This window comes from Nipponia nippon, unplaced genomic scaffold (genome assembly GCF_047370975.1).
Source record: "Nipponia nippon isolate SJK-2023a ecotype South Korea unplaced genomic scaffold, ASM4737097v1 scaffold_1, whole genome shotgun sequence".
In the NCBI taxonomy this organism is placed as follows: Eukaryota; Metazoa; Chordata; class Aves; order Pelecaniformes; family Threskiornithidae; genus Nipponia; species Nipponia nippon.
The window spans coordinates 44,945,004-44,970,559 of NW_028262290.1; the positions used below are offsets into that span (position 1 = coordinate 44,945,004).

The 25,556-nt window shown below is 35.7% G+C and overlaps 1 protein-coding gene across 8 annotated transcripts in view; it reads right to left on the reverse strand.

Annotated features, from left to right (window-relative positions):
* SNTG1 (syntrophin gamma 1) overlaps nucleotides 1–25,556 on the reverse strand; it is a 355,828-nt gene that overhangs the window by 98,489 nt on the left and 231,783 nt on the right. For all 8 annotated transcript variants that reach the window (XM_087753570.1, XM_087753564.1, XM_087753555.1 and 5 more), the window contains 4 exons: nucleotides 19,093–19,195; nucleotides 17,589–17,671; nucleotides 14,441–14,571; nucleotides 8,118–8,247 (listed from right to left, as the gene is read on the reverse strand). In XM_087753570.1, the coding sequence (XP_087609696.1) occupies nucleotides 8,118–8,247; nucleotides 14,441–14,571; nucleotides 17,589–17,671; nucleotides 19,093–19,195 (447 nt within the window). The remainder of the gene's footprint in view (nucleotides 1–8,117; nucleotides 8,248–14,440; nucleotides 14,572–17,588; nucleotides 17,672–19,092; nucleotides 19,196–25,556) is intronic.

Consider the following 25,556-nt stretch of genomic DNA (forward strand, 5'->3'; position numbering starts at 1 on the left):
TACGTCACTTTATGAAGCAAGACAACCAAATGGAGAAAGCGTTTTCAACACATTAGCCTACTAATAATGTATACCCTGGGGTGCTTTATGGCTTTTTGAGTGCATTTCAATTTCTTTTAATTATTTTTTTTTAATTGGTTGTGGGAGAAAGAAAAAACTTTTGATGTAACCACCTTTTAAAAATATATTTTAAAAGTGAGTAAGAGGAAAGGGATGTGAAAACAAGCTAATCTTGCTTTAAAATACAAATAACGATATTCAAGTTTGCTGAATGACATTCAGTTGCTGTTTTATCAACAGCAGTTTGTGATTCAACAGGCACTTTCAACGCACTCTCACTTAAAATAAAGCAATTGTGGAATACTGAACAGTTTACTGCACAACAAACACTAAGTTAAAGTAGCTGGAAGTCTCCAACTGCTACTGAAAGGGCAGCTTGGCATTTTGGCAGGAAAGGGCAACTTATAATGAGTACTTTATTTTTCCATGTGTTACCTCTCTGCAAAAACCCAAGTGGCTTACCTGTGTTCCTAGTTAGACTGCTCCTACTTCCTTTATTCTTGTCATTGTTTCTTTGCCACTTTAAATCAACGAAGAGATTTTTTATTTTTCTTAATTGCAGGCTCCTTGCTACCTTTCACCAGGGTGAGATGTTGAGAGCAGGTATGACATCCCTCCAAAGTGTCTCCGAAACTAAACAGATTATAGTCTTTATTATAGTGTGTAAACTTAAGCCTTCAAGAATAATGGAATGAAGGAAGAGAAAGATTGTCAGAGCTTAACATAAATCCTACATAGATTAAAGAATGTATTGAATATTCTGATGTTTTGCTTTTATTTAAATACTAGTGCAAGGCTACAATTTAATTTGACTCCATACAAAATTGGATGAATCAGACAAAGTGCAGGGATTCTTTGCTGTGTGACAGCATCATATATAGACTGCAAAAATCTTCTCTGCAACAATGTGGCTTTCCTTTTTAAGGCTTATATTTAAGAGGTAAATTGCAGTTCCTCTGTTTGAAGAATATTCAAAAAAAGGGCTTTTTATTTTATTGTCTCTAAGGACATTGTTTCTCTTAAACTATATTTTAGAGCTGTATAGTGATAATTTGTAGTAATACAGATGATAATATTTTATTAGATATTATTGACTGCTGCAAGTCTTGTGATACTATGTACAGCAAAACTGGAAAGATATTATTAAAAATAGCATTAATAGATCTAACATTTGGGAGACATTTGGTACAGAAAGGCAATTTTATTTCATTTGAAAAGCTATCATGACTAGTTGAAGTTTACAATGTATTTTCCAAATCAAGACTGCAAGGCTGCATGTCAGTGATGAGTGCTGTCAACCTAATCAGAATGTGTCATAACAAGTGCTCCGACTATGAAGACAGAAGTTTCTTGCTACAAGTTTCCCAAATAAGGTGACTATTCTGGAAGAAATATTCTGGAAGAAATATTTCTCAAAGAAATATTCTTTTCTTGCACTGTTTTCCTGACCTGTCACATGCTAGACATTGTCCTTTAAACTCCGATACATTATAAAAGTGCAGATGAAACACATTGGAGCAACAGCAATATAGTTTGGCAAGACAACTTTTCTTTGCAGCTAAATCAGTACACCCAAGAGGATATAAAATATCCCACAATTCTTCAGTGAACAAGGTACAGGCAACAAGTTAGTGAAATAAGACATGCAGCAAATTGCCCAAAATGTAAGTAAATATGAGACAAGGCCATATGTAACACTTGATAACAGTGCCATAGAAACAGATGTGTTTTTAAATGTCAGGCTAGTAACATCCCATGTTGAAAAAGGAAGGAAAAATAGGAGAGATTTGATTTATGTAATTTTGATGCTGCACTGACTACATTTATTCACTTAGATCTATGTGCCTTAAAGAACCATATATGGAAAAAAAAATGGCAGCAGTATGTTACAAGCATATCCAGTTCTGAGTTTTAAATGTTCCTACAGAGACCTCAATATCAGCACTGGAATGACCACCTCTACAGGCTTCCCTTTACAAGCTCTAGAATGGGATGCAGAACAAAAAATTGAAGTGTCGGAACTCTGTAAACATCTGAATGCTTAAAAACCAGTTGAACATACATTTATTTGATAACTCCAATTTATCTGAGTAGTTCTGTCTTGGGAAAAGTAAATCATATATGTAAAAATTATTCTATTGGTAATATTTTGAAGACTTCCCCTAATCTTCTGTTGTTTTGGTCTTCATTTTATAAGGTTTTCAACTTCTAAATTATAGACAGTGTTTGTCTTTTGCATTACTACAAAATATACCACTGTATGAGGTTTGATACTACTATTGATCTTTTTGGATTTGCTCCAAACATGCATAGCTTAGTAACGAATAAAAAGTTAAATATTATTGTAATACACAATTCACAGGGCATCTAAGAGCATAAAATCCCTGAAAACTCCAAAATGACTAACATCAGAGCATCCTGATGCCCTGCCATGGTAGTTCAACTAAAAAATTGAAAAGTGAAATCTGTTCACTTCATATGAGTGACATTGATTTATTCACGTAATATAACATTCCACAGTATGTTCTTACTGGTGGTAACATGCACCAGAAAAATGAGACATGTACTACTAATTTATTTCAATAACTTACTAAACACTGAATGTCGTCCTGTCATATTTTATTCTTCCCACAAGTGGAACAGAACATATTATTCTAATTGGTTTTTTTCCTCCTGTTTTGTACTTTTTTTTCTCTCCCTCTGTGTAGTTACTTACAGAATCCCTAAACAATTACCCGAATTTCAGCATTGCAAACATAAAGTATTATTGTTCTCTTTTCTCCAGTGAAAGTGAGGACAAATTTATTTGTCCTCTTAGTAGCAGTTTCTTTGATTAGGCATTACATTTTAAGCATATGATTAAAGCCATGATTTCAATTGAACTTTTGAACTTTGTTCAAAATAAAGGCTTAAGTTCAGGAAAACACATACATTGTGCCAAACTCATACTCAGTGTGTAGACCTCTTAATCCTACTGCTTTCATGTTACTGCCATGCTTCCACCATCAACATACGTGTGCCTCATTAATTTCAGATACATGTTATTTTACCCAGAAAATCATAGAATCATAGAATCGTTAAGATTGGAAAAGACCCTTAAGGTCATCGAGTCCAACCGTTAACCTAGCACTGCCAAGTCCACCACTAAACTATGTCCTCAAGCACCACGTCTACCCTTTTTTAAAATACCTGCCGGGATGGAGACTCAACCACTTCCCTGGGCAGCCTGTTCCAGTGCCTGACTACCCTTTTGGTGAAGAAGTTTTTCCTAATATCCAACCTAAACTTCCCCTGGCGCAGCTTGTGGCCGTTTCCTCTCATCCTGTCACTAGTTACTTGGGAGAAGAGACCAATCTCTACCTCGCTACAGCCTCCTTCAACCAAAATGTACCATGATGGAATAAAGTGAAGTTACGGTGAACTAAATTGTGCAAGATCTTACAGGTGTGCTCAGGATAAATTTAAAACTAACTTTTTGTCACCTCCTGCTTGGCAACCTTACCTCAGTTGCCTGTCATTCTTGCCTGATGAAGTTCATGTTTCTTCTCTGTCAGGTGCTAGCTTCAAGGTAAGAAGTATAAATGTGCAATTGCTGCAGTGCCTCCCAAGGAAATGACGGAAGAGGAAAGGGAAAAGAAGTATCATTGCACTCACTGTATAAAAATCTGCCACAGAGAAAGCAATGGGGAAGAGTGACAAATATTGAGTTGGGAGGATAAATCCCCAAAGACTCTGTTAAGGTATATCCTAGATGCAATGTATTTTTTTATTATTCTTCCGTTATGAGGGACAGAAGGGCTTATGACCTTTTTTTTTATTTTTATTTTTAATTTTGGCAGCACTTGAATAGGATATTGTGGCACTCAAATAATTTTCAATTGAACCAAGTTTGAAAAAGACCCTGGGTAAAATCTCATTGCTGCTAAAGCCATTAAAATTTTTGCCTTTGAGTCCTTTGAAAATTGCACCAGTTAGGGATGTATTGGCAACAGGTGGATCGTTATAGACCACATGATTCTGGAGTATTTTCTTAGACTCTTCCAGAGCATAGTTTTTTTAAAAGTTATGTGACCTATTGGATACTGTCATCATAAAATTCTTTAACAAAATAGATGGTAAAGAATAGAAATCAGTATTAATTACCACAGAAATTAATACAGTTTAAAAGTTCATGGAAAGGCCAATAGTTCACAGCTGAATTGGAACAGCAGAACTGAAAATTCATACTTGGAACACGAGTAAGAAAAGTTAGAAGCAGCAGCTTGTTCCCTTTCTAATCGTCTTTGGCCTGACATCTAAACTGGGAACAAAAAGAGGTAAAACCCTTTTCTACCTCATCATTTCATAGAGGAATTAGAGTTCCCAAGTCTAGGTTCAATTTAACGTATTAAGGTTTCAGCACATGAACTTCAGTTTCAGGATTGCTTAGTCTAAACTGTGGGTTTAATATAACCCCTCTGTTTTTTTTAAGTTATTGCTAAAACTGATGATATTTTAACATAGATGCAGCTCAAGTGACTCAAGTTGGAGGGAACCCATCTTCGGAAATGAATGATCTTTATGGATTTATCACATCATCAATTATAGTGAGATATTAAGTCTCTTTCAACAGTGCATTTCTATAGTATGCATTTTCATTGCATACCAATATACAAGTCAATTCATGTTTTGTAATTTTAAAGTGATGTATTTCATCTCATATGTAATCTTTCTACGGTTTCTGGGGAGCTAAAGAAATTAAAATTAGCAGTATCACTCTCTGTATGCTACAGACACTGGAGGACGCTAGTTCTAATTTACTGAATATAAAGAAAAAGAGTGCATACCTGAAGTCTGTCTTTTGATGAAAATTTGAAATGAAGTCAACTAGATCAGTGAGCATACTGATTTTTTTTTAATCTCTTCTTCTGTAATAGTCAGAATATAATTTTCTATATCTCTGCATTAAAACTGTAACTATCTTGTTGCATAATAATACAAGTTTTATCTCACACTACGATGATTGATAGTCCAATAGTCTAGATGCCATCTTCCAGCTCCATTACGTATATTCAATTAGCAACACTGCCTTTCAAAGATGATGATGTCAAGACATTTTGGTTTTGTTTCTACTCCTGCCTTTTTGTTATCTTCCTGTTCTTTGGTAGGTACTGGCTACAAAGATGATTCTGCAATTGAGTCACACCACCTTTGTGTCAGGTGTGGACATATAGATCATGACAGAAGAGATGTTGACATTATCCTTATAAAAATTTAATTGAACTATAGACTTAAACATGAGATTTTGGAGGCAAGGACTTGCATTTCACAACTCTAAGATACATATGGGAACCTAGGGAGAGAAAGCCATGTTCTTCCCACACACATTTGTGGGGTTTGAACCATCAGATGATTTTTTTCAGCCAGCTTTTTGTCAAAATATCCAGGCATTTCTTTGGCAGATTTATTCAGAGAAATCCTCTCTGACCCCTCAAAGACACCAGTGACAGGATATACATGTCTCCTTAGGTATAGAAGTCTGAACTCACCACCCCAGGGTCTTTTACCAGTCAAAGGAAAGACAGACATGTCCTGAGGGAATTAATCTCATCATAAAGTAGATGTTGAAAGTAAATCATAAGGATCACTCTTCGGACATTCTGCTTTAAGACATCAAAGGTAGGCAAGATAAATCCCACCCAAATATACAGAGTCCAAACTTGACACACTGGTAAAGGAAATGCTTTCAGAAACAATTTAGTTTTTATAGTCTTTCTTGTTTTCATCTGCTTCCTTCTTTTTCAAAAGGTACATGTGGGAAAGAGCGTGTAAGTTAACATTTCTATGAGCTACATGGTATTGAAATGAAACAAATTATTTTCCATAACCCCTAGATAGAAATAAGATGTTAATTGAAACTAAAAATCAGTCAATTTGTCCAAAAGTTCAAATAAAGTCCTATACTCTCTTTTTTAATTTGGTACTGAATGCCACAGTAAGGGAGAATGACTGTGAGTAAATGCCTTTCTCAGAGGAAAAATGCTAACATCAACAGTATGTATATGTCAATAACCATCTTGTAAAGAAAGAAAATATAGGGACGTCTAATCACATCTAATCGTTGTTCTGAGCAACAGTTTGGGTTTTTTCCCTTCTGTGTCTCTAATGTTTCTTATTTTCACTTATCACGTATGCTGTCAAATAACTAATTCTTTCTGACACCTGACAATTTAAAAGAAAAATATATTACAGAAAAGAGAGTCTCATTGGTTTCCATAAATTCATATGGCTATGAACGATTCAGATAGTTCTAAAAATAGATTAATGGATAATTGTCATAAGCCCTAACTCTCACAGTTACTTTACAGGATGTCTTTGGGATAAAGTAAATACAAAGATTGGCATAATAGTTGTATAATTTACTATTTCCATTTTATAAAACATCAGATACATTGTTTCTGTATTTTATGGCAACTAGTGTAGAATTACAAACTCACTCACTTTTAAAACACTGAAAATATATCATATAACAACAGTGCATTACCAAAATTCAAGTTACACTAAGCAACTATAATTATAGTCTCATCAGAGCTACATAAAGCATTATCAAATAAAATTTAGGTTCATCTATCTATTATAAGTAAACAAATACACTGCTTTAGGTAGCAAGAATCATTAATAGTCTGAACTAAAGATGGCAAGAGAAAAAACCAGCACCCTCATTTGTCAGGGTGCCTAGTGAGACAAGAAAGGTTCTATACAGCAACAGCATTGTAAGGATGAATAAATAGCCATAAAGTTGGCTTGTATTGCGTGGAAGCTTGCAGATGGTGGATGAATTCATGTCTGTCACGTTTTTATAATACAATGACTTCTACATATTGCTTCCAGATGGAACACAGTTTTGCATCTTGAATATAAATCTGCAAGAAATACAACTTCCTTCAATGTGTTCCCTGTATTTGAAACAAAAGCAAATTTAGAGGCAGGTTTGGGAGGCTAAAACAGATTTAAGGAAATAAGAGAATATAAATGAAATACTCAAGGGCTTCCTTGTTATAACTCAATTCAAAATAATGGAGTTACCCATGTGTTCTGTATTTTTTGAGGAAAAACAGGAAAGATACCATATACTTCTACAGGAAAAACTATGTCATCTATCAAATCCAAAATACATCCTAGGCAGGTCCAGAAGACCTTTCAGTCGAACTTACTAGTAGTTTGGCAAAACTTTTGCATAACATTCATTCTTGCTTCAATAAAAGGAGATATCTATCCCACAAGATCAGATCATAAAAGTACAGTGCATGAAGCATAAATGCATTTAATCATTGTGGATAATAAACATCTGTATCTATATCATAGAGACACCTTGCCATTCTCCTTGTGTTAAATGATACCTAAACAGACCTAATATCTAATTCAGATCATAGAATCATAGAATCATAGAATCATAAAGGTTGGAAAAGACCCTTAAGATCATCGAGTCCAACCGTTAACCTAGCACTGCCAAGTCCACCACTAAACTATGTCCTCAAGCACCACGTCTACCCGTCTTTTAAATAGCTCCCGGGATGGAGACTCAACCACTTCCCTGGGCAGCCTGTTCCAGTGTCTGACTACCCTTTCGGTGAAGAAGTTTTTCCTAATATCCAACCTAAACTTCCCCTGGCGCAGCTTGAGGCCATTTCCTCTCTGATTATACCAGTCTTTATATAGATGTGCTTTCTCAAACTATGCAGAAAGTACAGAATTTTTTCTTTTATATGTACTTACCCATCACGCCTGTCTTTCTCCTGTGTGTCTGGTCTTTGTTTCTAATGCTAGCTGGTATTGCTAAGAAGCGAATAACTCTGATAGCGATGAAGTGAACTATACGACTGCAGGGGAGAATATCTTCCCATTCAATGATTTCTCACAAAGTCTGATTTGATGACAAACTTGAGTTGACTTCTCTCAGACAGCCTCAAGCATTGTTTATATGCAGATAATTCTGTGTGTGAACCCATTAGGCTTTTATGACAGTTATAATCAAATATGATTGGGAAACCTTCTGGCTTACTTGGATCCATACTTACATTGTGCTTTGTGAGGTTGGAAATGTTATTTGCTATTGCTTGTAGCCAGTCAATACAGTCTTCAGCAGAGAGACACTGAATTATTCCACTGCAAACTCCATCCACAGCAATTACTTGGAACGCATTTTGCCTATAGACATGTCATAACAGATCAGGTCAGAAGAAAATTTCATCTGTTCTAGCACATCATCTTAACAATACTTGTAGAAATGCTTTTCTTTCAGCTCCAACAAAGGTCAGCCACTGAACACTGATAAATTGCTGGGTTTTATGTTTTATAAATACCTGGCATATTAAATAGATTATGCTAAAAGGTCAACTCAGACTATATTAAGTTTACATAAAGCTATAAAAAAATTCCATAGACTAGGTCCACGGAACCTTGACCAACACTCTGTGACTTCAGAAGCTAAACAAGTGAAATAGCTGATGCATACCAAAGACCTAATACTTTAATACTGCATATTACAGAGAAGGAAAGTGTGCACTGGACACTGTAGGCAATCATTTGAGAAATTCAGTGGAATACAGTACATGTTTCTCAACAACTTTTGTTTAATTCTTCTAATATATCGTTTAAATACAGTCAGATTCCTTCTGGATACCCCTTGTTGGCTGTTCTTGGTATAGAATTTTGATCCTCTTCTAAACTACTGATAGAAAAGCTGGAGAATTCAAAATCGATCAGGTAGCATTAATGATTTTTCCAATTGCATTTCTGAATATAGTATCATTAGCAAAATACACTGGAATGCCAAGAGACATCCAATGACAAAAGCAGTGGCCACCTGGGTGCCTCTATCCCGGCACCAATCTGGGCACCTACACAATAATCTCTCATGCATTATAGACTGACTTTCCACAGCTGAGTGCTGAGCAATTATAGAACAAGAGAAAACTTTCAGATGCTAAAGCAGTACCAAACCTAATTTCTTCTTGGCTAACAGCCTTTGGAAGGCTCACAGGTCTCTGCCTTCAGAACCAAAAAATCTCAATATTAATCCGTATCCCAGAGTAAGAGATTACTAAACATACAGGGAATACTAAATTCCCCTGCTGGCATTCTGCTACAAACCCATCCATTAATGCTCAGTAGTACATGGTTTAAAATTAAGTCCATCATTCGTATTCTTTGAGAATGGCTCAGTCAAAGTGAGTGCTATCTTCAGTGTAAAACTGAGAGTCACTGATGACAGTTTCTGACATCTCAGGACAGATATCCATTCTGCAAAGGTAGGGTTTTTTTACCTCTTTAAATTATATTCTAGTTGTGTAGAATGTAGAGCTAATATCTATCTCTACCATAAAGGTCTTTGCTGCATCCATGTCAAATACAGGCTTTTCCTTCAGTCAGGAGAAGCATTAAAAATTAATTAGAGCCATTTGCTTTGAGAGTCCCGTCACAAGAACAAGCTCTTACAGGAGGATAAGACTTATATATCCTAACACGATCATGCAGAGACCAGTGGTTTATCGAAATCCATAAGCTAACATATCAGTTTAGTTGCCTTTTCACACGGGTAGTGATTTTTCCTTAAAATCCAAAGGTACAAACTGAGAGCTACTTCTTTCAATGACTCATTTTCACAATAATTCAGGTAAAGTTTTTGAGGAAGATTTGTTTAAAGCATCTTCAGGTAATGTATCTAGCATTTGTTTACTATATCCTTTATTTTAAATGGCTATAAATATAAATAGTAAATTCTTCCAGAATAAAATTCTAAATAAGTCTGTAGATAAAGAGCATAGCATGATGCTCAGACAAATTTGTTGATTAGCTCTTTCAGGAAAAACAGCATTATGTTCAGGACTCTCCTTCTTTCTACTCAGTGTATGGTAAACCGAAGTAGGAATCCAAGGAATGTATTAATGTGTGAAACTAACCTGCACAAGCAAAGAAAACCCAGTATGTTCCAGATTCAGTCCTAATGCACAAATTTCCCTTACACTACAAACACAGTGAATCTGATGCCTTCGGGGCATCAGACTGTTTCTGCTGTTCCTAGGTATTTGATCTGTGCGCATACAAAGCTATTCATCCAGAATGTTCTTGCCCAAGTATCAATAAACACAGACTATAAGATGCATGGCTACCTAATCAATTACTTCTGAATGTAGTCTTGGCAGTAGATATCCTTAGCCTTAGATTATTGTAATAGTATTTTCTTGAATTAGTCTACCAGCCGAAGTCCATACTACCACACAAACTTGAAAAAATAAGGTATTAAGTATGTGTTTTGTATTAAATAGAACAAATAGTAGATCAATCATTTTATAATACAGCAAAAAAACTTAAGATCAGATGAATTTTTATTCAAGTACACATCTCAGGTTCTGTGTTTCTGGAACTCAGGAGTTGTACTTGAAATTAATAAGCTTTCCAAGATTAACCTCAATGCCCTCTGGAATTTTATATAAATACCCTCTGGAATTCATGTGTCTCAAGCATCCCACTAGAAAAGCTAGAATACGATAATGTGGCATAATAGTGTATGTGATAATGATATGATGTATTTCTGTGCCAGTCTTTTCAAACTCTGAAACATAAAAAGTTATGAGGCTTTATATAGTGAAAACAGCTTGTAAATATTAACTACAGAAAATGTAACGAATTAAATTCCATTTCATGTTGCTTTCTTATACTATTTTCAATATCCTTTCCTTAATGTTGCTCTTTATAGCAGTCCCTTTTAAAAATTATCTACCTTTCTCTCATAACAAATTTTGAGAGGGAGTCACATTTTAAAATGTTTACACTAATTTAAAGGACTCTTACAAACTGTCTTGCTAGCAACATAAAATGTTCAATGCTTTTTTGAAAAAAACCCACTACTTCCTCTCTCGTACTTATACTGCATTTTTGTTTCTTTCAGGTACTCTTACTTTCTCATGTTAGACAGCATAGAAGGACACAAGGAGAAAATTATCAGAGTAGTTATTCAAGGTTTGAGTATGAATTCAGATATTTTGTTTTGTATGAATATACTTTTATATTTATTTTCTGGAAATTCAAATCTCAGGAATATCATTGCTACATAAAAATCTTTCTCTATAATGTACAAGTTCTATAATGTACACTTTAAGGTTGTATTTTATTGATGCAGAAGACTGAATTTTATAACTCTAGATCTATGAATAGTTGAATATGTCCTAATTTTCCGTGTGAGTAGTTCTATTCAATTCAGCATAAGCCATGATAGCCTTTGGTTTACACTTTGACTCCCTGGGCCAGTCATTGTTCCTCAATAAAACAAGGATCATGCAGCCAAGTAAATATGATTTTGCTACTACCAGTCAAAAGCTGCAGGCTGTTTTTAGTTTCACAATTATCTAATGGTGAAACGACTATTGCCTAACCTGTTTTAATTGCAGCTCTGTGAATAGGAAAATGGCTGGCAGAACTAGGTAGTGTACTTCTAAGAAACAACAGCCCTCAGAATTAACTGAGGCCGTGGGAGGATTTTGTGGAGCTTTCAAATGTTTGTTGAGAACCAATGAGAAGGAAGCAGGCTGTAATAAGAAACAATAAAATTCACCCCATGCAAAGCCCAAACTGAGGTTGAAGAACACTTCTCTTCCTCTAGTTTCTGGGGGAGATCACAAAGCCAGCCCTGGGGGCAGATGGTATCAGTTGACTGTAGGACCCATAGAAACACTGGAAGGGTGAGCAAAACAGAGAAAAGATACTGGGGAGGTTCTTTTGTGAAACAGCCTTTCCAGAAATATTAATGAAGCTTTTCTGTATTAATTGGGTAATTTTACATGTGTATGAACAGAGGAACAGGAAATTTTAAACTGCTAATGCCTGATGAGCCATCAGGGTATAGCATAACACACTATTCTTCCCAGACACACATTTAAGTTGGCAGACATGAAGATTACATGGGAAAGCCAGAGTTTATTTCATTTAGTAAGGCTTCACAGCGTCACAAATGATAAGTCCTTTGTGCTTATTTTAAGAGTTAATGTTTCTGATGGGCTAGAAGTAGTAATGGAGAAACATGCTCTGTAACTATAGACAGCTGTTCTCCAGTTAACAACTTCCATGCTGACACTCACAGAATTTTTTAGTATTAGAACTTCATTCTTATATATACAGATGATAAATTAATCCACACGATACCTAGGTATTTAAAACTTTAATAAGTATGATCTTATTTATATACTTTGCCTTGTTGATTTTGTACCTACTTTCTTTTCTATTGAAATGTATAACACTGGAAAAACAGTAATCATTCCAGAATACTCATAGAATCATAGAATGCTTTGGGATGGAAGGGACCTTTAAAGGTCATCTAGTCCAACCACCCTGCAATGGGCAGGGACATCTACAACTAGATCAGGTTGCTCAGAGCCCCATCCAGCCTGTTCTTGAATGTTTCCAAGGATGGGGCATCTACCACCTCCCTGGGCAATCCGTTCCAGTGTTTCATCACCCTCATTGTAAAAAATTTCTTCCTTATACGTAGTCTGCATCTACCCTCTTTTAGTTTAAAACCATTACACCTTGTCATATCGCAACAGGGCCTGCTAAAAAGACTGTCCCCATCTTTCTTATAAGCCCCCTTTAAGTACTGAAAGGCTGCAATAAGGTCTCCCCGCAGCCTTCTCTTTTCGAGGCTGAACAACCCCAGCTCTTTCAGCCTTTCCTCACAGGGGAGTTGTTCCATCCCTCTGATAATTTTTGTGGCCCTATTCTTGTCTTCCTTTCTGATTTCTTCTGATTTACTAGGATAATATTAAATTAAACAATTACAAGTTGTAGGTCTATGCAATAAATTTAAACCTGACTATGAGCTTTGGACAGCTTCTCCAGTGACTGGGAGACAAAATAGCAATGAAATTCAATGTTAATAAATGCAAAGTAACACATATGGGAAAAAATAACCTTAGCTATATGTAAGCAACAAAGAACCTTACTGTAACTATAAACATCGAGGAAAGAAATGCAAGAGTTACTACAAACAATTCTCTGGAAACCATCACCTTAGTGCTATGACAGTCAAAAGGTAGTAGGTTTTTACAAAGTATTAGATAAGAACAAATAAAAAAAGGAAAACATCATTATGTCTTAATATAAGTCAAGAGGAATCCTCCTTGCAGTCCTGATCACCTTGTCTCATTGAAGATATATTAGAATTACGAAAGAAACGGAGAGAAAAACAAGAATAATCAGAGCTATGGAAGGGTTTCCCTAAAAGGAGATAAAAATAGGGATCCTTCAAACCGGAAAACAGAAGACCGTCATCTGAAGTTATAAAAATGTAAATCAAAAATGTATATTTATAATTTCCCTCAGAGTCCACTCTCTTCCCCCTCCTGGGTGCCCAGCTGCCTGTGCTTGAGGCCAGCTCTGCCAGCCAGCTCTGCCATGGTGTGGCTGTGGGATGTGGGACCAGGTTGCTGTGAAAGAGCTTGAGTGGCGGCCCTGTCCCTCCCTTCGCTTGGGAGCTGCGTATCAGCTCAGGCCCTTGCCCTTGGTCCTTGCCTGAGTTTGGTTGTGGCTATGCCTGTGCCTTGACATGTACCCCACTGATTTGGACCCAACCTGTGGGCTTACTTCCCAGCCTGACCTGAGCCCCACCTCACCATGATGGACTCATCTGAAGACCACCCCTAGGCCTGCTCTGCTCCTCCACCGGAGGCAGTTGGACAGGGCCCTTGTCTGCACGGACACTGCCTCATCCAGCCCCACTGCCCCCCTCTGCTCTTGGCTCACCTTCCCCATGGGGCAGCCAGACCTTGCTGTTCCCGAATGTTAAGGGAGCAGCAACCGCCCGAACATTCATACACCATTCAGGGAGTCACGTGCACACCACCCAAGACTTTAACCGCTAGGACCGGAGTACAACACCGAACAACAAGATTATTTCACCCAATGAAGTTATCATCAGGTGAGAGATTTAACACAAGCAAAGGAAGTATATTTTAAAAACTTAATTACATTGCAGAGCTCAATGCCACAGTGCATTGCAAAAACCAAAGGTATAAAAAAAAGCAGCTTAGAAAGAAGCTTTTGAGGACAGGAGCATAAGCAGTTATTAAATGTAATGACCTACGTGCAATCTCAAACTGAGAAATGTGCTGACCACTAGGTGCAATAGGGAAGGTCACATCTTCCCCATACACCTGGTCTTGGCTGACGCCAGAGCAGAATATGGGCCAAGGTGGGCCTAGGCAGACCGTTATGAAAGCTCCTATGTTTCATGTCTCTGACAGTTGCAATGGAACTACTAATGACATTCCTCTAACAAGGCAGCTCCCTAAGGCTTGTATCTGTGAACCAAGAAGTCAAGTTCCAACTTTGTTCTGAACTTCTTTACCTGCACAAATCTGATCCTGGAAGGTACTGGGAAAACCGAGAATGAAGCAGTGGAATTAATCGGAGATCGCACCACCTTTTTTCCCACCTAAGTCCTGGGGATGCTGGCCATGAGGAACATGATAATGTATCCTGAAAAAGATTAAAAGGTCCTTCTCATTTTTGGGCTTCATTATAAGTACTCAGCAGATTTGGAAAGAGACAGACAGATATCAAAGACTTTATATTTCATTTGGCACTGTGTTCCACTTTCCCCAAATCATTTGGCATCAGTTTTAGCTAGCACTGGAGAGATTCTGAACTTTTTCTCACAAATAAAACAAATTTATATAAACCTCAACATCAATATGCTTAGAGGAAGTGTGAGGAACAGTATTCTAAAAACTTAGGGAAAACAGATTGTGTCCTTTTTTTGAAATTACTACTCATGAATAGAAGTGAATATTTACGATGTATCACGTCATTAGCTACTAGTTTTATACCTGCACCCTAAATAAAGGTGATCTGTAAACTATTCACTATACAACCATAATTCACTTGTTTCCTGTGGCCCTGTACACATTTACATACATATCTATTCTGATGACATCACCTCAAAACCTGGTAATTGTGAAGGGGATTTCACATGTGATGAAAATTGTTTAGTCAAAACTACATGCTTATGATGAATACTTTAATTTTACCTATTTACACAAGACATTACTTATATGAAAATCGAACTTCATCATGTCTATGATCATATCTACAAAGAACGAGTATTTAAATATCTACAGTCTAATTTCACCCGTATTTTTACAGAATACAGATTTGAATGAGAAATGCTTATAAAAAGTGAAATTATTAACATTTATTTTTAAAAATCCAACACCTCTTCCTTTGTTTATAGAATGCTTTACAAAACAGTGCTAGTGATGATGTTATTTTTCTGAAGAAGCATGATTCTCACCGAAATGTATGTAGTACTTTTAGTATATCACTAAAATTGTACCTGTCGATCCTGCATCATTTACAATTTTTTAATCTCAGACTTCATATTTTTTCTTACCTTTGCCTTCTATAAAATAAATATTACAAACATTTAGTACACCTTGTATTTTTCTAGACTGTTATTTTTGTGTAAGATCTATGGAATGATAAAGCTTTGCCAACTTGAACCTTACTTTTACATATATGTTCATATATCTTTTACGTATATAAAATAAAAATCACTATGAACACCAATTTAACTGAACAGCAGGCTCTTCATAAGTAGATTCACTTATTTAAAATATTGAAGCTCTGCTGAAACATTCCATAGATTCAATCCATATAAATACATGATTGGCTAGGAAGACTAAGCTAGGACATTGTTTTGAACATTGTCTTGAATTTTTAATGTTTTCTGTCTGCTTTCAGGAACCTTTTTTCAGCTGTGACTAAACTTGAGGAAAAAGCTGAAATGCAGTAAAAAATTTAGATGCAAACTGTAGGCCTAGATCTGGCTGCAGAAATGTTAACCTTTAACCTGCATAACTCTGAATTGTTGGCAAAAGACTAAAACGAGCCCTATCTACGCCAAATTCAGAGTCAGAAATCTCCTTCACGCGAATCACCAAGGCTATAAATTAAGAAATAGACTATGGCCATAAGTCATAATACATTCTAGAGAATATTCTGAGAAAAAAAGAAGGACCATGACATAAGAGTTGTACATAATTTAGGAATTCATACAGAGGTCTCATTTGGTTTTATGAAGCATTCTTTTCCCATTACAAGGGAACATCTGAGATAAGAACCACATACTGGTCTTCAGCAGAAGAATTTAATTTAGGGTGAATTATAGACTCATGGTGCCTGATTATATTATTTAAACTGAGAGAAAAAGATTTGGTTTCAGTAAATTATTATCAGTTCAAATAGAAACTGTGTCTAATTTAGATAAGTTTTGATACCTGCAGAAATAGGATTCACAAATGGAAACATAGTTTTTATCCTAAAAGCAAAGTTAGAAATGAAGTGGCTAGCAAAATAAGTTTAGGATCTGCTGTAATAGCCTTTATACATGCATACATATATAGACTGTTGAGATAAGTCTGCTTCTGATGTTCTTGCACTAGTTTTATATATATGTATTTTTTTATTATTATTATTATTTAACCTGCATTAAGACACCAGTTTTATTGGGTTTATCCCATTTTTATGAATTCCAGCTCCATAAAAGTATACAAATCCTAAAGGTTTTCCAGATTAGAATTAGGTTTAAAATCTGTGTTATTCGCTTTTCAGTCTCCGGGATCCTATTTGAAACCTTTACCAGTGAAGTATGAAAGATCAACAAAACAAGCCAGAAATTAAAACCAGCAAAGTTTACTAAACAATGCTTACGTTTCTGTTTTTTTAATATATCTGTAATAATTATGCTGTATACTGTTTTTTTTATTCAGTGCTTTTTATTTTATCTGAGTATTTTCACCTATCACAAAGCCCAATATGCAGCAAAAACCCCTTTAGAACTATATAAAATAATGGAAATTTTGCATTTCTGGCTAAGAAAATTGTTAAAAGCCCCTTGTTGCACTTCAAAGGCATCTTTTACTAAAAATCTGATCAGACATCTGTAGCATTTCATCCTAAAAAGACTTTGCTCCATAATGCTATCATTCTTCAGTAAGATTTTAAGTGTAAGTTACTAGAAGTAAAAGCTCTCACCTTAAAAATAGGCAAAAACATGGACCTAAATCATCCTTTGCCAAAAGTTTTAGATAATAAATGAAATAAAAATAATGGGAAAATATTCTGAAAAAGTTTTCTACCTTTTCTTTAAATAGATTTATTTTCATTTTAATAATTTTAATTCTTATGCAGTGGAAATAATTTAGAAGAAACAACTTTTGCAAAATCCCTACTGCCCAGATAAAAATAGTAATCACATCTATCAAGGCACAATCTCAGCTTGTATAATTTGTCATCGTTTAATTTGCAGCCATAATACCTGGCAACTCTTTTTGCCCCCTATGGAACTGTCTATCTCCAGTGTTAATTAGAGCTCCTCCCATGTTGCTGTCCATTTATGTCCTTAAATTTAAATTTATTATTTAACTACTTCCACTTAGCTATTATATTATTATTATTCTTCTGTGTAATTTCATCAAAGAAATGTAAGCTCGTACCGTGTTGTTGGGATGGTAGTTGAGGTGCAAACCACTGTCACATAGGGGAGAGGATGTGCCACTGCTTTGGTCACTGGGGGCACCTAATACAAACATGAATACACCAAAAAATCTTCATTAATCTATAATGCTATAATTTGAATTTGTGTACATGTGTATGTATGTATTCCCCTCCCCCCACTAGTTTTCTCATATCTAATATTCATTTACTTTCTCCATTTAGCCAGTATCTGTCTTCTTGTTTAAGCACAGTTCCTTTTTAAGCTGAGTGGAGGCTCAAGAATCCCTCTCCTGGTGCTTTGCTTAAAAGGGATAATGATCTGTTTAGTAACAAAAAAAAAAAAAACCCAAAGGTTTTTGCAAATTTGATAATAAAAGAAGTGTGTACCTCCTCGCTTGGTTTTCACTTGAAGGAAATAGTCAGATAATGCTTTTGTTACTCTTGATGAAGTTTACAGTTCTAACTGTTCTTGTAACAGTTTAGGAAATTACAGTGCTACACCTCAACAGTAACATGATAGGATTGATGCAAATGCATGTTTGTATGCATTACCCAGGGTACTCTGTGATACCACCACCTTTCATAAAAGGGACAAATGTACTGGGATACATTTTTATTTAAGAATATGAGGTTCTAAATTTTTTCTTGCCTCACTAAAATTTAATACCTAGGTGAACGATAAAGACAATATTTCAACAAATGATTGTATAAAATACTATTTCATAATTTAGTTTATTTAATTCCTACTAACTTAAAATCAAAAGCTAAAAGTATTGAAATAAAATATTTATTGTTTTGTTGCTTAAAAATTAAGCAATTCATTTTACCCTCTTAGGAGCAAGAAGCAGAAGGAAAGCAGCAGTGACAAAAGGCACAGGCTGACATGTAAATATGCTTAGATATGCTGCAACTGTCTATAATTATGCACCCACACTTGCAGTTTAATATAATTAAAGGAAGACAGCTATCTCCATATGTCTCTCATGGGGCTAGTTGACTAAAACTTGGTTGGACTTAAACAAAATACTAATAATCCCAGAGAAATTTATTTTTAGGTAGACAGACACCTCCAGCAAAGCCTCTGAATTTTAAATGGTAAAGTTAAGCCCTCTAAATATACACACATAATCTCATTTTCACACTTACAAGACAAAACTTTTTCAGACTAAAATGTTACCTGATGATGCCTGAAAAAATGCTTTTAAATACTATGCATGAGGATGTGAGCTACTGTAAACTAATGTACTTCCACCGTTTTACCTGCAACTTTGCTGATTCACCCCAGCCAAATGTCTGGTGATCTGTTTTTCAAGAAAAGATAGCAATTTTTTGCTTGAGGTGAATGTTATTACAAGACCTGGCAATACAAGCAGCTCATATTCAGGCAGCAATGCTGAGTGAAAAAGCTGCAGTTAATCACCCTCAATGCACAGTGGTTCAGAAGCTGCAAGCGCTCGTGAGCACTGAATTGAGTATTCCTTTGGCCAAGCAATAAAGGCTTACATGCACAATCTTCATTCAGTGGCAGTTTGAGAAAAGCAGGTGCTCTTTTCAGAAACGACACAGTTAGGGTCACTTCTTCCCCTGCATTGCGAAGGACCTGAACCTGGAAGAGAAATACAGACAGGACACCTTGAAATAAATGCATGACCAAAATGCATCAGCAAATGTAAGCAACGCCACACATCTTTCACATACCAGAACATAACTGCTTAGCAATTTATTGCAGTGACATTTTTTTAAAAAGAAAGCAATATGTAAAGCTTGCTATATGCTTGTCTGTTGTGTTTCTAGTCACACATGCAGGTAACGCTGGGGCGGATGTTTGCCTTGTATAACTGCACTGGCTTTGCACCGTGCTCTTGCACAACTTGCTCCTTGACACTGTTCAGCTGTGCACCTCCTTCTTTCAGATCTGGCATCATCCACACTAGCATGTATGTGTAAAAAAAAAAAAAAAATCCTCTTTTCCCCTGAGGTTGTCTCATAAATCTCCAACCAAAATAATAGCAGTAGTTTCCACAGCTGTGCCAGAATCCTATAGGTAAGTCTTTCCAACAGCCAGAGTTAAATTTAGCTGAAGCACTCCAGCATGGATGACAGATCTAATCTTCCTTACAGCCACAGAGGAAAAGTACCTATTTTAAGCCTTAAGTCTTAGATAAGCATGAGCTTGGGGTTTGCCAAAGGGCAGCTTGCATTTTGGACACAGGAATGCATAAATCACCTATCTACCTGTGAATGCTCTTAGCCTTCCTGTACTCTCCCACAATTGCTCCTGTGGCTCTTGTTCATGCCCTTAACTTTTGTGTGGTACCATTGATAGACACCTCAAGACACACAGCAGAGGAAAGGAACCCCAGGCACCTCCCCAGAGTGGCACAAAGGAGGCACAAAAGCAGCTCAGCAAAATGCGGTACTTAATATTTGAGAAATAATATTTGAATCAGTTTATAACATGAGAGCCAAGAAGCATTGGGTCACATAACTCCATTTCAGAGAACAACCATTTCCTGATCTTCTGGCTCTATAACTTCAAAACTCTTCAAGGGCTGATTTAATTTGGGTTTACAAAGACAGAAGATTGCACCATGCCTCTATCTGAGTGACTGTACTCGTACTGTGCAGACAGCCAGCTTGTCTGGGAGCAGTGTTCGGAGAGCTGCTACACAGTGACATACGAGACAAATGTTTTAAACTAGCATATATCTCTGTTCCCTTTCTGCTGTCTTTTCATGGTAGCTGGATAACACACAGGCGACCCCTCTGTCATGCTGCTGCTTGTGAGAAAGCCTTGTAAATAGTTTACGGAGGATTGTTATTCTTTAATATCAACAACCTATCCTACACATTTAGTTACATGCATGTATATAACTATACGCAGGGATGCTTTCACAGGGAATCACTTCATTAACTTAAAGCAATTCTTCAAGAAAAAATGTTGATTTTGCCTTTAAACACAGTGCTTCCTACTTCTCACTGGTTGCACAGAGGAGAAACAATATGACAGAATATATGATTCAGTATATGAAATCCACTCCGAAATTTTAGTCTCTTTATTGTTTAAAATAGCACAGTGGTTGTCAAGGCACAATTTGCAGTGTAGTGTGTATTTATATGTACGTGTGCAAATAAACACACACACATCACAACAAATTTCATCAACATAAACTGTATGCCAAAAAACTTCATTTGTAACATGAGCCTCTTCAATGAGTACTTCCCAGTTCCGATATGTTTTATACCTTAGAATTTATAAGCAGTGCTTATTTTGTAGAAAGAAGATGACTTGTAATCTGTGGAACAGTAGATCAAGAAGTCCTAAATTCCATCAGAGAAACCATACCATATCCTCAGCCCTCATAGAAAATTCATTCTTCTTCTCTCATGTAGCAGTCACACAGTTCAGAATAGTCATAGCCAAAGCAGAAATTTACAGGCATGTATTCTCTATTGAAACAACAGATGTGGATAGATACAGCTACCTTCTGCCTTTTAAAAAATATTTCTTTTTATTCAGGAACAGGGAAGAAATAAGTGGAGAACTTACAGCATTACCAACTTTAATTTTTAAAGTAATCTTTTAAGATACCTAAGAATAAGTGGGTATCATTTGTGAAAGAAGCTGAGACAGTAAACTCTGCCCTTGAATCTTTCTTCTTCCAAGAGTAAAACAAGCCACGAGTCTACATTATTCCATTTGGTAATATATTGTTCTGTGAAGGCTACAAGTTGCCATAAGTAGTCTACTGTGACCTTCTTCTCTAACTTCTCTCTCTCAAGCCTCTTTATCGCATAGGATGAAGAATTTAAGCTGGTACATAGTTTAGTTGAAATCAGCAATACTTATTTCACTGAGGCGTATGTTGGAGTGTATGAAGCATATAATCCAGAAAGTGACTAGATTATGACATGCAGAATAAAGAATAAAGAGAGATAAAAGGTTAAAAAAGAAAACTACTAGGTAATGATTACAAAGAGGAGATGAGCTATCAATCCCCTTTCACGTACTTCGTAGTCATTATCAGAGACATTCTGGGAAATAAGGTTAGCTGAAGAAAACAGAATTTTTAATTAAATTTAATAATTGTCTTTTCATAGCTTTCAGTTGAAACCTTTACAGTTATTTTACATTTTTGTCTTTATTTTACATAAGAAATGACCATTTAGTGAACTGTTCCAAATCGAGTATGCCTTATAGGATTCATTTACTTTGTGTCCTCATTCAACGTCTACACCATGCCATACTGCTGTTCCTCCATGCAGAAAGGGAATGAGGTACAAAAGGAAATCTAGTCTTACCAAGGAATGTTTTTAGTGCTATACCAGAACAGCTCATGTTCATGAATGGAAAATTAATCGATAACTTTTACAAAAAAGATAACAGCCAAAAGTAATGTGACTAATTGTTATGGAGAGTTACATCTATGGAAAAATACACTTGAAAATAGGGAGTCAGTTTGTCTGGAAGACATGATACAATATGAATTTCTAGAGTTTTACAAACATGAGTGGAATTCTATCAATAGTCAGAGATACAGGCATATTAATTATTTCTTCTCACTTCCTCATTGCCTAACATCAGTTTAGCTCAAAACTTTATAGAGTTATTTTGGTAAAATAAGGACTATGTGAATGTAGACGTATTGCTTGTTCAGGCTTCAAAAATGTACATCCGTGTAAAGTGTATCCATGTGGACCTGAAGAATGGGTAGCATATTCCACTAACAAAGTAGTAATGAGCTTTTACCACTGAAGTAAATTCATGAACATACGGAAGAAACCGTTTGTCAATCATGATATAATTTTTAGATAATGAAATGGAAAGATATCTGCTCAGCCATCCTGCTCTCTTACTTAAAAGAAAGCTCCCTCACATTTATTGTATATACATTGCTAATACTTTGTCAATGAAGTACTATCACTGACAACGTATGTGCTGGTTATTTCTGGCAGTGATAATTCAAGAAATATTTCAAGGTTACTTTCAAACCTAAGAGGGAAGTAGACTATCTAAATCCTTTATACATCCTTTTCAGAGTTACAGCATATTTTCTCATTTATAAGGAAACCTCTAAAGCTAGGTTGATCAGACTAACTAGCTCCATGGTTTTTTGCCAGCACCATCACATACTATATGCATGATAAAAATGACTGAAGACTAAAAAGCTAAGGACTATTTTCTATTTCCTGCACACAATGAAGATCTCTTAAGAATTTGCAGTCAGAAGACTTTTCTCATTTTCACAGAATCATAGAATAATTTGGGTTGGAAGGGACCTTTAAAGGTCATCTAGTCGAACCCCCCTGCAATGAGCAGGGACATCTTCAATGAGATCAGGTTGCTCAGAGTCCTGTCCAACCTGGCCTTGAATGTTTCCAGGGATGGGACATCTACCACCTCACTGGGCAACCTATTCCAGTATTTCACCACTCTCATCATAAAAAAATGTCTTCCTTATATCTAGTCAGCACAACCTGCTGGAATTTTGCTGTGGCAAAAATGTAGTGCTGTTGAAACAAAAACGTTTCATGGGAGTATACTTGCTAGTTTTGACAGGAAATATGTCTCAAATCTAAGGTAGAATTTCATTAGTGTATTAGCCTAGTCACAAAAGGAAACAAGGCATGTTGCAGTGTCTACTTCCATATTTTGATATAACTATGTTAAATTCATTAAATTGCTGATATATTAGTCCACAAATTAGAAAAAGGTGGGTTTTGGTTTTGGTTTTTTCCCTCCCATTCAAGGGTAAGGTGTATTTTAAATAGGAAAAATAGAGAATTGTGGAGATCTTGATTAACTGAAGGCTGAACAGTGTCATTAAAGCGGTACCTCATTTTTTTCAGTAGATTAAAAAAACAATAACCGGTCACTGGAAAAATTATGGTAATTTTATTCCACCCCCACTTCTTATTCTATAGAACTGTGTCTCACCCTTCCAAAAATCATTTTTGCTAGGGATACTGCATACAATTGTTGACTGATCACTTATTTCCATGATGATCCCATCCCTCGTAAAAAGATTCCAACACTGAGTAGAATACAACTTACATTTAAGGTCTTTTTAAAATCAGCTATTTACTTGAAGAATGACTAGCTCACAATTAATTGCTTTCTTTTAAAATACAAAGTGGCTATTTTAAGAAACAGTGCTTCTATAACAACTGTACAATCAAATTACCAAAGACAATGCTAGCCACAAATAACAATTCTTAGCAGTCCTGGAACAGAATTAGAGCCTCATCCCCACTGTGTATAAATGGTAAAAAGATTTTCAGTATTAATGAAATGTAGCTGTATAAGTAAGAGATTTTCATTTCATTACTGCTAATAGAGAAGGCATTTCTAAATTTACATCAAATAAAAATATTTAAAATGTTTGCCCTTGTATGTGAAAAGATATAAATGGACCTAACTTCTAAAAAGTGAAAAAGAAACACATTTTTGGAAGGCATACTAATTTTGAATAAATATAGAAACATTGGGGGCTGGAACTAGATGATCTTTAAGGTCCCTTCCAAGCCAAACCATTCTACGATTCTATGATTATTTCAAAAATTTCAGAGTAAAAATGCAGCAAATTCCAAAGATGGCATTTTTTTATTATATATGAAGAGTTTGGTGAAGGTGAGATAAATCTATAGTGCCAAATCCATGGAATATTTGCCTGACAAAAATTTAACTCAGTAGTAGACCTAACATTTCCAAAGTCTAACAAGATTATATCTCCCCGCCATAAGTGACGGAAAAACTCCCTTCGGAGGAGATTTCTACATCTATGCATTTGACCTGACAATTTCTAAAGACCTGCATCCCAGATTGCAGAAAATGCATGACCAGGCACCATTAAACAGATTTGCTTATTCTCTGTATCATTGAAAGGTAATAATTTGCCTGATTTCCAGAGGCTGTACTGACTATTTAAGATGTATGGTTTCTTTCTATAAAGCTCGAGATTTTTAATATTTTTGAGATCTTCTACAAAGCCCTAGATTTCAGGCATATGAATTCACCTAACTGTCTCAGGTTTTTATTTTAATACTTAACAATGAATGGTAGTAACTATTACTACTTGATTTAGTTTTATTTTTTTATTTCATCTAGTCAGCAATACTAGCTATTGATTTCTTGGTGCATAGTGTCTGATGAAGTCATCCCTGTAACAGGAAGAAGCTGTGACACTGAAAAGTCTTAACATCTCCTCATCAACATTATAGCTTTATATTAAATTCCTGCTGCTGTTTTAGATATCATATATATATTTAATGTAGAATGAGTTGATGTGAAAAGAACTACACAAACAGAAACATTAGATACCATCAATAAACTTTGTTACACAAAGCATAAACTTACTACCAGTGGGCTCAAGAATTAATTTACTTCTACCACAAACAGCCCTATATAAAGTTAGGATGTTCCTGAGTGAAGTGAGACAGGCAAAAATAACAGTTGTGCTTGTCTGAACCAATAGCTGTGTGAAATAGTCAAATTAGAAGAGACAGTGTTTCTGGAGCGACAGTGTCTATATTTCCATGAAATGACTGTAATGACTGCAAGGGGGCCATTTGAAGAACTGAATTTTATGGTGATGTGTGATAATCCTGAATAAAATCTCTACATAATACTAGTCTGAATTTTTAATAATGTCTACAATGATATTGCCTTTTAATTTTACAAAACCTTTTAAAGTCCCAGTTCAAGGAAACATTTGAGCATATGCTGAAGTCTCTATCAATATATTCAGGAAAGCACTGAAGCGTGAAGTCCTTCTGACTTCAGTAAGTATTCTTTCCTGAATAAGACTGTAAATCCCCTCTTAAATTACCACTGAAATTTACCCACCAATGAAGTGGTAAAGATTTAAAACAGAAGACTTATAGTCCCTAAGCTCTGTGTTCTCATGAACTGGAGCAAATTCCACTCTTCAATGTGCTTTAAAGGAAAATTCAGTTCTTTGATGAAT